The sequence below is a fragment of the Ixodes scapularis genome, unplaced genomic scaffold (genome assembly GCF_016920785.2).
Source record: "Ixodes scapularis isolate PalLabHiFi unplaced genomic scaffold, ASM1692078v2 PGA_scaffold3__209_contigs__length_174095766, whole genome shotgun sequence".
NCBI classification, from domain to species: domain Eukaryota; kingdom Metazoa; phylum Arthropoda; class Arachnida; order Ixodida; family Ixodidae; genus Ixodes; species Ixodes scapularis.
This window is the reverse complement of record NW_024609868.1, coordinates 157,589,921-157,603,253: the sequence shown is the minus strand read 5'-3', so window position 1 is coordinate 157,603,253 and position 13,333 is coordinate 157,589,921. Positions and strand designations below refer to the sequence as shown.

Below are 13,333 nucleotides of genomic sequence, written 5' to 3'. Positions count from 1 at the left end.
GATCCCAAACGATATTTGCATACTCAAGCTTGGATCTGACTAATGAATAATACGCATGTAGCTTAACCTGAATCGGAGCGTCGTTCAATTTTCTTTTAATGAAACCCAACTTCCTGGATGCCGAGGTACAGATATGTTTTATAGGAGGAGACCAAGAAAGTGTGTCCGATATAATTAAACCAAGATATTTACATTCTCGCTCCACAGTAACCGGAGTGTCCGGGATATTATAAATGTATTCGAAGGGTTGCTTCTTTTTTGTAATACGCAAAAGTGTTGATTTAGCAGAGTTAAGCTTCATTTTCCACGTATCGCACCATGATACAACGGAATGCAAACTATGTTCTAGCAATAACTGATCCGAGCTCGAAGTTATTTCTTTAAAAATAATGCAATCGTCGGCAAAAAGACGTATATGGACACCTGCGTCAATGATTGATACAATATCATTTATGTACACCAAGAACAAAAGAGGACCTAAAACGCTCCTTTGGGGGACCCCTGACGTTACAGGCAGAACTGGAGAGATGCAACCTCCGACGGAAACAGACTGTGTGCGATGTGACAAGTATGCAGCAATCCAGTTAACAAAACCATGTGGAAGACCAAGCTGTTCAAGTTTAAAAAGCAGTTGTTCATGAGACACCTTAACGAAAGCTTTGCTGAAGTCCAGGAAAAGCACATCAATTTGACCTCCCCTATCGAGGATTTGCGGACACTCATGGATGGTAGTGACGAGTTGGGTCGTAGTTGATAAGCCTTTGCGAAAGCCATGTTGAAATTCTGTTAGAAAATTACGACTGTCCAGCAGTTCATTGATTTGGCTGCAGATGATATGCTCTATTAATTTACAAGAAGAAGTCAAGGAAATTGGACGGTAGTTCTCAACTGCTAGGCGATCCCCTTTTTTGTGCACAGGTACCACTATGGCAGTGCGCCAATCATCTGGCAGCGAGCTGTTTGAGTATGATGCACGAAAAATAATGAGAAGATAATGGGCTAGGGACTCAGCGTACCGTCGTAAAAAAGTGTTTGGAATCTTATCGGGACCAGCACTCGTTTTCGTTTTCAGTGACAACAGCAAAGAAACTATGCCGTAATAAGTTATGAACTCAGAGTGATAGTTTGATGTGGTGGAAATCACATAATCATGGTTACGGATATCGGAGAAAACCGACTGAAAGTACTCACTGAAATGGCACGCTATAACACCAGGATCAGTTGAGACAGTGTCATTCACCACGATTTGCTCAACAGGCTTATTTTTTTCAGTCAAGTAGCGCCAAAACGTTTGGGAGTCATGTTTAAGATAGTTTAGAAGCGTGCCGGAGAAGTAATTGTTTTTAGCCGCTGCAATTAGGCTACGAAGATCGCTCTGCTGATTGGTGACATCACAATTAACCGGCCTTGATTTCTTCGCTCGTTTTATCCTGCGTTTGAGATGTATGATTTTTTTGTTAATCCACGGATTATTACGATTAATACGCTTGTATTTTGTAGGTACTAATTTGTCAAGGCAGTATTCACATAAGTTCTTAAATTTTAGCCAAAGGGTACCAACATTTGTATCAGTGAAATTATCAAGATTTATGTCAAGATAATCGAGTATGCTAGTATCGTCAGCTCGCGAGTAGTCTTTGAAAGGTGAATATATAACTCTTTGTGTAGGTGAAAAGCGCTCAAGTAAACAAGTCAAGAGGAGCAAATAGTGATCAGATATACCGTGTTCAACAGATATGGTACAATCACTAAGCGAATTGTTTACGAAAACAAGATCAAGAATTGAGCCACTTGTACCATGTACTCGGGTTGGATCCTGAACTAACTGCGTCAGATCAAAGGCGAACATCATATCACAAATAATTTCAGTTGCAGAAGAAGAACCACACATATTGGCCCAGTCAATGGACGGGGTATTAAAGTCACCAGCCAGAATTATTTTATGGCTGCTAAATTTAAACAAGTGGTCAAATAACCTGCACAAGTAATCAGGAGTAGCAGAGGGGGGTCGATAAACAGCTCCAAGAATAACAGTGTTGGCCCAACAGTTAAAGCTTAGAAACAAGCTTTCGTGATTTTCTCCCCGCAGGGGGCACCTGTGAAAGCAGGTGTTTGGAGAGTGGCGTCTCCACGGACCCCGAGCTCCGCAGGGGGCGCCTGCGCCTTAGGTGCTAGGTGCTTGGTGAGTAGCGTCACCACGGACCCCAGCCACGTGGGCTACATTACAGACCCCGAGTAAAAAGTGGGTAAGACCCACCCACGTCTGGCTGTGCGTGGCGAGCCCGTGTCCAGGGAAAAGGGCATCCTGGTGGTTGAGCCGAGCCCGGGGTAGGTTTGGACCCTTCGGGGCCCCCCGGGCGAGGCAACACACCACTTTGGCCCCTGCTTCCTTAGACGGGTGTCCTGGTAAGGCCCGGCCAGGATGATCCAGTCAGTCGCCTTTTCTCCTACTATCCCCTCTCTTCTTTTACTTATAAATCTCTCTCTTTTCTTCACCCCACCTTCCTTACACCCATTTCATCTCCTTTGGCGGCAAGGGCCAACCTTGTGTGGTAATGAATTATCTAAATTCTAACCACGCTTGGGTATAGCACCCGGGCAAGTGCTAATGGCTCAACGGTACCAGCAAAGCCCTATTTGTTATGGACTGTTGACCATTCCCTTTGTTGGACTCGGTGGTGGGTGGCACACCATGGGTGCTGAATTTTTTTCCCATTCGTATGGGTTCCAAAGCAAAATCTTTTCTAGATCGGCTCTTGAAAAGGGGTCGGACCGAAGAAACATAAAAAAAAGCAAGCCTTACAATGCCAGTTATTACCTTACCCAAGTTTCTGGTAATGCACTCTGAGAACGACAACCAACCACTCTCAAAGCTTTCGCCTTTTTTAGTTGCAAAGACCCTAGAGAACGTGATAGGAAAGGACTTCAAAGCGAAAAAACTTCCCTCTGGCGACCTCTTTGTAGAAGTCACTACTGCGAAGCAGAGTACGGCACTTCTGGCTCTCAACGAAGTAAGAGAATACAAAGTATCTGTGACCCCACACCGTTCACTCAACAGCACGCAGGGCGTCATCTCCGAAGATGACCTTCTCGAAATTCCCACCGACGAGATCGTTGAGGGACTTTCAGGTCAGGGTGTCGTTTCTGTGCGACGTATTACCCTCCGGCGTGATGGTGAAGAGCGACCCACAAAACATTTAGTATTAACCTTCGACTCGACTACGCTTCCTCAAACAGTCAAGGCCGGGTATTTAAACTGTAGGGTTCGGCCCTACATCCCAAATCCAAGGCGTTGCTTCCGTTGCCAACGCTTTGGACACGGAACAGCTTCTTGCAGGGGAAAGGCTACCTGTGCCAAGTGTGCAAGCACTGACCACCCCACCGATAACTGTGGTAACAACACTACTATTTGTGTCAACTGTCAGGGACCTCACCCGGCATACTCTCGCAGCTGTCCTGTCTGGAAAAGAGAGAAGGAAATTCTTTCCCTGAAAGTCAAAGACAATATTTCCTACACAGAAGCAAGAAAACGACACTCATTTTTATCTCGAGGTTCATTCGCCGAGGCCGCGCGCAGGGGACCTGCGCGGTCAACGGTGTCAGCAGGAACACAGACGTCGACGGACGACCTGTGTGTCCTCCCCAAGTCCCCTCCAACTTTACCTGGAGTGGTACAAGCCACTTCCCTCACTAACCAAAGGGAAGATCCTGGTCCGCCAGGGTCCACCCAAGCGCAGAGGTGTGGACCCCCTGCGCCCGCTAAAACCCAGCTGCCTCGGGGTCGGGGAATCCCCCCTCGCACCTCCGAAGGCGCCCGGAAACTCGGTGAGCCGTCGGGGTCGCAGGTCTGTAAGGATCAGCCTACGGCAACCCCCGGTGAACCAATGGACGAGAGTGGGTCGAAGTCCGACGAGGACACACTCCACTCAAGTTCAGAGTCCCTACCTTCGGCCTCCGGTGGTACCACCGGCAGGCCGAAAGATACGGCTAAAAAGAAAAATGCTCCCCGCGTCAAAATAGATTTTAAGGTCTAGTGAAACATATACTCTTATATATATATACATTTTTTTCTTGTTTGTGAGATGGCAGATACAGTTCTCCAGTGGAACTGCAGAGGCTTACTCCGGAACTATGACGACGTTTACTCTCTACTAGATCTTCATCACCCACTAGCGTTCCCTGTTGGAAAATCTCGATGATGGAAAGATGACGGAAAAGGCTCATACAAGCGTAACCGTAATATGGGACATCCTATACAAGCGAAAATGGCGGCTCCAGTATAGTGGAATAAGGCGGAACGATACAGGTGGCGGAACCATACAAGCGTGTCGTATTATGGGACATCCTATACCAGCGTAGTGGATATAGGCGGAACCATGTAGGCGGACGGAACCATACATGCATAACGTAATATGGGACATCCTATACCAGCAAAAAGGCGATACCAGCATGGTGGAGCCATATGGCTCCAGCGTGTTGGTTTCGCCTTTTCACTGTTGTACAGGGCGATTTAGTTTTAAGCTTTACATATATGTTTAGAAAGGTCGTGAAAGCTATATTAATGCGGTTTGTGCAGGCGAGTTATACGGCCAGGCGTACGTAGTATAGGGACCTAGTCGTAACGATCAGTCAGATAATTAAATACAATTTGTTAATCAACTTTTTAATTAGTGAAAATGAAAATATGGTTTCAATTAGAAACTTGCTGAGTCATTGAAAACCACAAAATCAAGTCTTTTTAAAAGGATATAATTCAGAGGTAGCGTTTTATGCATTCTGTAAAAAGCTTTCCCTGTTGGAAAATCTCGAAAAGATGACGGAAAAGGCTCATACAAGCGTAACCATAATATGGGACATCCTATACAAGCGAAAAAGGCGGCTCCAGTATAGTGGAATAAGGCGGAACGATACAGGTGGCGGAACCATACAAGCGTGTCGTATTATGGGACATCCTATACCAGCGTAGTGGATATAGGCGGAACCATGTAGGCGGACGGAACCATACATGCATAACGTAATATGGGACATCCTATACCAGCAAAAAGGCGATACCAGCATGGTGTAGCCATATGGCTCCAGCGTGTTGGTTTCGCCTTTTCACTGTTGTACAGGGCGATTTAGTTTTAAGCTTTACATATATGTTTAGAAAGGTCGTGAAAGCTATATTAATGCGGTTTGTGCAGGCGAGTTATACGGCCAGGCGTACGTAGTATAGGGACCTAGTCGTAACGATCAGTCAGATAATTAAATACAATTTGTTAATCAACTTTTTAATTAGTGAAAATTAAAATATGGTTTCAATTAGAAACTTGCTGAGTCATTGAAAACCACAAAATCAAGTCTTTTTAAAAGGATATAATTCAGGGGTAGCGTTTTATGCATTCTGTAAAAAGCTTTATTTGGACGAGTTTCTAGGTTTCAGTTTCTTATCAGAGCTCATCTCTGCGCCCACGGTCCTGTTCCCCAGGGGCATAGACACACAACACACATGCGCCTTGCTTCCCTTCATCCTACGAGGGAGGCGAGGGGGCGGCTTCGCACTGCGGTCACCGGGCAGCTGGACCGCAGGTGCAAAGATGCGCTCTGGTAAGAAACCGAAGTCTGGAAATGCGTCCAAATTGACCATTTTTTTATAACGCCATAAAATGATACTCGTCTTATATCTTTACGAAGAAAATTGATTTAGTGTGTTTTGATGATGCTTAGCAGGTTTCTAATTGGAACCATGGGTCTATTTTCACTGATTAAAAATTTCACGAACATACTATACTTAGAGAGAGGCTGAAGCAGTTTTGTATTTGAGAAAACACTTTTAAATCTCCTTCATTCGACCTCCAGAATCTCAAATATCAAAATTATTTGCTAATTTAATTAATCAAGGCTGCATAGCCTTTTTTAAAGCGCTGTGAAAGCACCTCCCTAGAGAGCGACGTCACAACAGCAGCTTTCAAAATCTTTGTTCACGCATCTTCAGCGCCTATCAAAGCTATGCACGCACATGCTATTTTTTAAAAGGGCAGAAAAATGTGTCACGACTGGTGCTAGTGCCGGAGAATATACCTAGAAAACTTGCGATTGGACGCGCGGCCCTTAAGCGACACACGCTTGGCGGCCGAAAGGTCTTACGATGTCACTGTTGGTGGGATGTTTTTTGTGTTTTCTCACGTTTAGTTATATCTTTGAGGAAAACGAACGGGATATTCAGATTCGCGGGATAAAACTACGCTAGAATGAACCTCCATCTAGTTTTCTGAAAGAAGTCTGGCACATCTCTGTAATAAGCCGACGGATCATTACAAATTAGCCTTTTATACTATGCCGCCCTGGCCATATAACTCACGTGCACAGACCGCGTAAATGTAGCTTTTACGGCTTTTTTAAAAAAAATCTGTAAAACATAGAAAAAAAACTCTGTAGAATGTCCCCCAATACGATACGATTGTATGGTTCCTTCCCCGCTTGCATTGTTCAAGAAAGACTTGTGGACATCCAGCGTTTCATTGGAATGCTGGATGTCAGCGAGTCTCTACATCAGTGAGTGGTTTCAAACAAGCATGGTGTTTGCACACCAGTAAGCTCTTATCCGAGGCTCACCAGGACCACTAAGAGCAGAGGCGAAATGTCGTGACCTGGTAAATTTGGTTGCAGGTATTTATTTTTACAAGAACTGCATGCAGCAAAGCTTAACTTTGCTTAAAAGAAGATTATTAAAAATTCAATACTGAACAATGGTGTCCCTTGAGCTGTCAGACCAAACTCCCACTCTTGCCACTCAGGAGTTCCTAACTTGTGCGTAGAGGATCAGCACAACCCAGATTTGTGCTGCGAGCGCACCTGCAATATAAAAGTTGAGTAAACATGAGATGAAATATGAGACGTTTACAATTCTCTGTAGCGTGAAATTAGAGCACAGATCTTGAAGAGGAGGATGGGAAGGTATGCCCCTCCTCCCCCTCCCATCCTCCTCTTCTGCTCCCTCCCATTTAGCAGGAAACTTCCCTGAATTTAGCGGGAAAATTTCCCCACTAAATTTAGCTGGTTAAGTTTCCCACTAAATTTAGCGCAGAAATTGATGTCACATGACCTCAACACAAATGCGGTTTTTCCGCTAAAAGTAGCAGGGAAAATGACGTCGCATGACCGTGTCACGTCAGCCATAAAAAAATTCAGTTTCTCAGCTAGACTTAGCGGAAATATTGACGTCACATGACCACAACATTATTTCAATTTCCTGCCAAGTTTAGTTGGGTGGTTACGCCGACAGCGACGCCGCGAAACGCGGAAACGGGTGCTAAGAGCTGCGCTAAAAACTAAATGCATCAGGTGAAATAAAGTGAACATTAGAGATACTGTAAGAAAAAGAAGAGAATCTAAGAAACCGTTCTCAGATCCTTCCTTTTGTCCGTTCTCAAATGTTTTGATTTCAAGAAATGTTTACCGTAAAATCCTGAAATAGCGCCCACACTCGATAGATCGCCCACTCCGCTTTTATGTTCGAACACGTGTTTCCCTTGAATACTGATAGGTCGCCCACCTTCCAAAAATAGCGATGCCCGAAGGTTGAGAAAAGTGCCGGAGGGTAGGGGAGAAGGTTTGGAAAGCCTAGGATTCCCTTCACAAAAAGAAGAGGCCACACACAATAAGGGAGATAAGATAACGGAAGGAACCCGGAAAGTGGTCAAGGTCACTTATTGAATGACATCAGGAAAGCGTTGAAGGTCACTTAGTGGCTGTCGTCAGATCGCCCGACAACCCCAGAAAATCTTTCGACCAGCAAACTGTGAAGACGTTTCTTGTGTATACTCGGGATAAGGTCCAGCTATACCATCCCGAAGAAAGTGGAAGTCGTGGAATGGCACCGCAAGAACGGAGCTAACGTGAGCAAGACTGCGCGCCATTTCGAAGTTGACCGGAAGCGTGTACGGGAATGGAATACGAGCTACCAAGTACTTCTACAACAATGCCATGGAACGAACAAGTTGAAGAGAGCAATAGGTAGGGGACGACCCGTTTTTAGTGAAGAAATCGACGACGCACTGATGGACTTCCTGGAGACTGAGAGATCCGCCGGTCGAGCAGTCAGCAATCGCCTGCTTCAAGAGCATGCGCGGAAACTGGCAGAACAGATGGGCCTAGGAAACTTCCAAGCGTCATGCCAGTACATAGCTAACTGGAAGAAGCGATTTAATGTGTCTATGCGGGTGGGGACCAACGAAAGTCAGAAGCTGCCTGCCGACTACGTTGAAGCAATTACGGTGTTCCGAAAGGCTGTGTCAACTCTGCACCTGGAGCACAACTACTCGGACTACAACATAGCCAACATGGATCAGACTATGGTCCGGATGGATTGCCCTGCTGCGAGAACCAACAATGCTGTCGGCGAGTCGAGTATTCGCATCGCCAAGACCAGCTCTGCTCGGCGAGGGATGACGGTGGCCTTGTGCGCGACGGCAGCGGGCATCAAGCTACCTGCTTTGATCGTACTGAAGGAGCCAACCGGCCGGATCCCCCCGGAGTACTCTTTTCTCTAAGGATTCCAGGTATGTTGTAATTAATCACCATTCAGGGTATAAATGTCGAAACAAAGCCTTAGAAATACGTAAAAATAAGGCTGACAGCATTTTTTTTTTTTTAAATAGAGCGACTGTTGCGTCATCCATTGACAAAACGCCACAGCCCGTTTTGTTTTGTATCGCCCCATTTCCGAAAGATGGCGTAGCCGTTCTGGCCGGCGCCATCTTGAGCGCACGAGCAGTTGGCGCGTGACTTGCTGGCTTTCCAAAGGTTACTCACGTGCGCGTGCTTCGGCGCTCGGCCATAAAATCGGGCAGTTCGCATATCTTCACTCATCGGCGTAGCATGTGTAATGTGCGTTTGGGGCCCGAACTGTTATTTCATGTTATACTTGTTGTACTTGCAGCAAATGTGCGAGTTACTTCTTCCAAGAACGGTTGGATGACCTCTCCCGTCCTACTGGAGTGGACTAGGAGAGTTTGGGGCCCGAACGCCGACGACGTGAGGAGACTGCTCATACTGGACCAAGCACCCATACACAAGACAGGCGGCCTGAGAAGCGCTCGACGCAAAAGACACCGACGTCGTCTTGATACTGAGCGGTTGCACGTCCATTTTGCAACCCGCGGACGTCTCATGGATGAAGCCCTTCAAGGACGCGCTGCGTGGAATTTGGGCATCGTTCTTCCGGAAAGGTTCGGTGACTCCAAAGGGCAACCTTCGCAAGCCGTCGCGTCAAGAGGTTGTGGACTTCGTGGCTCAGGCGTGGGCCTCCGTCTCCGAGGATACCGTGCGGAGTTCGTTCAAACGGTGCGGAATATCCACAAGGCTCGATGGTTCCGAGGACGGCGAGCTCAACGACCGTTTGGCTTCGGTAACCAATGGACCCGAGGATCCCGAGAGCCTCATTGACGAGGCGATTTAATCTTCGATAGCGAAAGCGATGTGTCGTTTGACGGTTTCAGCGATGAGAGCTAGGAAAACCCACGCTGCTTTGGCGCACGCGTTACTCGAGTTTTGTTTGTGATTTTGGTTTTTAAATACTGAAAGATCGCCCACCCCACTTTTTTGGCCAATTATCTACGGCGAAAAGGGGGGCGTTAATTCAGGATTTTACGGTATCTCTTTATTCATACCCAGAGAACCCCTCCCAGTTTCAGCATGAATGCAATAAATCAATGCAGACTAGACCTTGTAAACTATAATCCACATGAAAATTAATGTTTGCCACATAGTCATGTATGAGTCAGTGGCTCAGATCTCTAAATACATTTGTATTGAGGAACATTCTTGAATAAAACTTTTGGGCTTCGAATTCAACAGTTTGTACTTCCATAAGGAACACTGTATGGCACTGATTTTTTTTGTGACACATCAGAAACAGCACAGCACTGTCATCCTCGCATACCTAACAAGAATTTGTATTTTTTTTTTTAGCATGGCATGTGCTATTCTAATGCCCATAAAGCATCCTTTAACAAAATTTCCTTTGTAGAGCTTTTTATTGGTTCTTATTTAGCTCGCACGACAGATTCGGTACCTTGAATTCTCACTCGGCATCAACAGTTTTATATATTAATGTAATAGCGAAAGACAAGATGTATGGACTTGAGTACGGCTCAGCAAGCACAGATGTTGAGAAAAGTACTGAAGAAAACTCAAATGTCAAAATAAAAATAAGCTGGAATATGGAATTATGGACATGGACATGAATACAGTTAGCAGATTCAATATGAAGAATATGTGTTAGACGCACGCTCAAAGAAACCTGTTGCATCTATATTCATTCAAATTACTTTGCAGAACCCAGCGCTGCAGTCTCAGGTGGGAGTTCGCTGAATGAGTCTACTGAAAATAAGTGTAGACGGAAAAAGCAGTTTGATCTGCGATAATGAACATTACATAAGTGACATGTCATTATTACTGCTACTGTGCCGAATGCTCCAAACTGTCAGTCGCATCATTCTGTGAGTTCCCTCCGTACATTACAGGGTTTGGCCCTCTCGAATGCTTTGCGAGAAAAATGATGAACTGGAAATATCTAGAGTAGTTCTAGAAAAACTATTTCCAGAATCTTATCTCAGCATCGCAAAGAATATAAAAAGTTTCTAAAGACAAGGTTTGTGCAGGAGTTGAATAAACTAAATACTTTGTTTTTCGAAACCATCTTGCCGTAGTAAACGTATGAAGTTCCCCTAGGTAGAGCTAGTCATTACGGATGATTGTGCCCATTGCGTACCATAAAAATTTAATTTGCGACCTACAATATTTACAAACTCAATTAACTCTGAATAAGTGGACCACTTGGCATTAAAGATTGGCCTCACCATGACTGTCTGCCAACATCTACATAATAATTTCCATGAACCCATGTATTTCAAGAAAATATTTGGTGCGAGCTGCTTAAAACACAATAGCACTTTTTAGCAAGTGCTGATTGTTGGGCAAGTTGGTACGGTACGTTAGAAAACATGATTGTGCTTTGAAGACGGGGACATAGGAAGGACAGACAGCACAGAGTGCTAACTTTCAACTGATTTAATTCAAGAACCTCGGCGTAGAAACACACTGCGTCACCGCACCACATCTCAACCAATCCGTGGCCCTGCCACGGACCGCAAGTACGCCAACTCCTTATCCGCCAAGTCAATTGACGCCACACTGACACAACACGTGCCGGAACTATTTATAGCATCAGCCTCCATAATCTCTCTAACAGTCATATCTTTGTGTCTAGCAAGAACAGTAGACTGAGCAAATAATGGTTAGCACTCGCAGTCATGATCTGTCGTGTCACTGTCATGACTGCGGGTGCAAACCATTATTTGTTTCGTCTATTGTTCTTGAGAGGCACAAAGATAGGACTGTTAGCGAGATTATGGAGGCTGACACTATAAATAGTTCCGGCACAAGTTGTGTCAGTGTGGCGTCAATTGACTTGGCGGATAAGGATTTGGCGTACTTGCGGTCCGTGGCAGGGCCACGGATTGGTTGAGATGTGGTGCGGTGACACAGTCCGTTTCTACGCTGAGGTTCTTGAATTAAATCAGTTGAAAGTTAGCGCTCTGTTGTGTCTGTCCTTCCTATGTCCCCGTCTTCCAAGCGCAATCATATTTTCTACCGCACTTTTTAACACTAATAGAAAGCCTGTAGTGGGCCACAACTTAAGCAGTTTTCACTTCATTATAAAGAGCAATTACACATATGTGAACCATGAATATAGGCCTGCACTGAATTTTTTTCTTAAGCTGAACGTGCTATGCTCTGTTTACTATATAAATCTTTGCAGAGCTGACAATGTGCAAGTTCCTGTTTTTTTTTATATTTCACATGTCCCGACTGGTGAGTGTGGTAGGGACATAAGATTGATGACACCAACGAAACACAATGATTATTTTAAGAATTTGTTTGGGTATAGCACGAGCAAGGAGATCTGCGGGAAGTTATTTCTGTGACACCGTCGAACCTACATCCGCAGGCTTTAAGTTCACATGTTAATCATGTCTGCAGACTCCTTTTTGTAATTGGAATTTCATCCAACCCAAGATTTGAATATGTTTTTTTTTTCATTTTAGGCTTAGTAGTGCTTTTGCTGTTCTATTAATAGGTAAGAAAAATGCTTATTTCAAGTGGCATACCTAACACCTGGTGGCACGAGGACTCCCCTGTCGTGACGCAGACCGAAAGTCACAGCCAGGGAGATACTGCGATGCTCTTGTTGCTGGGATTACCTCCCCCATGGTCCTGCCCAGACCACAGAAAAAGATTGAGTCCAAGCTTGTGGCCACTAGGATCTCCAGATCTTGAGGCACCCAAGTAGCTGAAAATAAAAACAAATCACAATCAAGTACTTGGCAGAGCTACATTAGAATGGCTAGCATATTCTTTCATGATCAGCACATAGATCCTCTTATTTTAGTCATAGTCACCCCCCAGGACAAAGCTACGTAGGCGTTAAAATGATGGGTACCGAATTTAGGTGAATGATCAAATGCATTCATTTAACCCCCTTTCGCCCCAACCTGAGACTTCTGTCAAATATTCACATTCAACTGTAAAGACTACAAATAAAACTACTACTGCAATGCAAAGCCGTATAGTGGGAGAGTTTAGCCAGCGGGTGTGGCAACGAAGGCGCCGGAGAGGAGGAAAGGGAGGAGAACGCCGAAGGAGGGAGAGAGAAGGCAGCAGAGAAACAAAGAGGAGACGACCACCATTTTGACGCAAAGCTGTCTGCACGGAGCACTGTTGAGGCTACGTGTCGTCTGCTACGAGCTTATTTATTTTTTTTTGCCTAAATAAAAGTGCGTTCAAACATGGAGGAACTTCTTTCTTTAGGTCTTTAAGCCACCGAGGAATAACACTATATCATTTTATTGCCAGAGCCTGCCAAATAAAAGGAAAGAACCGAAATTTGAATATCGATCCGATGCCGGGCGAATGAATGAAAATGGCGGCCCTCCCCGCTCAGCTGGGAGCAGCCTAGAGTTCACGCGCATGCGCTCACGCCTCTTGCTCTGTGCCGCGGGCTGATCAGCTCACTCGGAAGGGAGACGTTACGGCAGCGAAATCATAGACTGCCAGACTCTCCCCATATATGGCTCTGCTGCAATGGAAAGATTTTCCTACCCTCGTGCTCAGCGAGTGTCGACTGTGGATACAACTCCGGTTCATACACTCGCTGAACATGAGGGTAGAGTGTACCAGCAGAGGGCAGGTATCTGTATACAAAGAGTTTAGTTGGCACACCAAGAGGCTAACGAATAAGAATGGGTACCACTCTGAGCAAAATGCAAAAAAAGCGTGGATCTCGGCTTGA

The 13,333-nt window shown here is 45.2% G+C and overlaps 1 protein-coding gene across 1 annotated transcript in view; it reads left to right on the top strand.

Annotated features, from left to right (window-relative positions):
- Positions 1–8,531, top strand: part of LOC121837343 — a 70,236-nt gene extending 61,705 nt beyond the window's left edge. Inside the window, exon 3 of the mRNA XM_042292939.1 lies at positions 7,814–8,531. Within this exon, the coding sequence (XP_042148873.1) occupies positions 7,814–8,531 (718 nt within the window). The remainder of the gene's footprint in view (positions 1–7,813) is intronic.
- Positions 8,532–13,333: the final 4,802 nt, after the last annotated feature.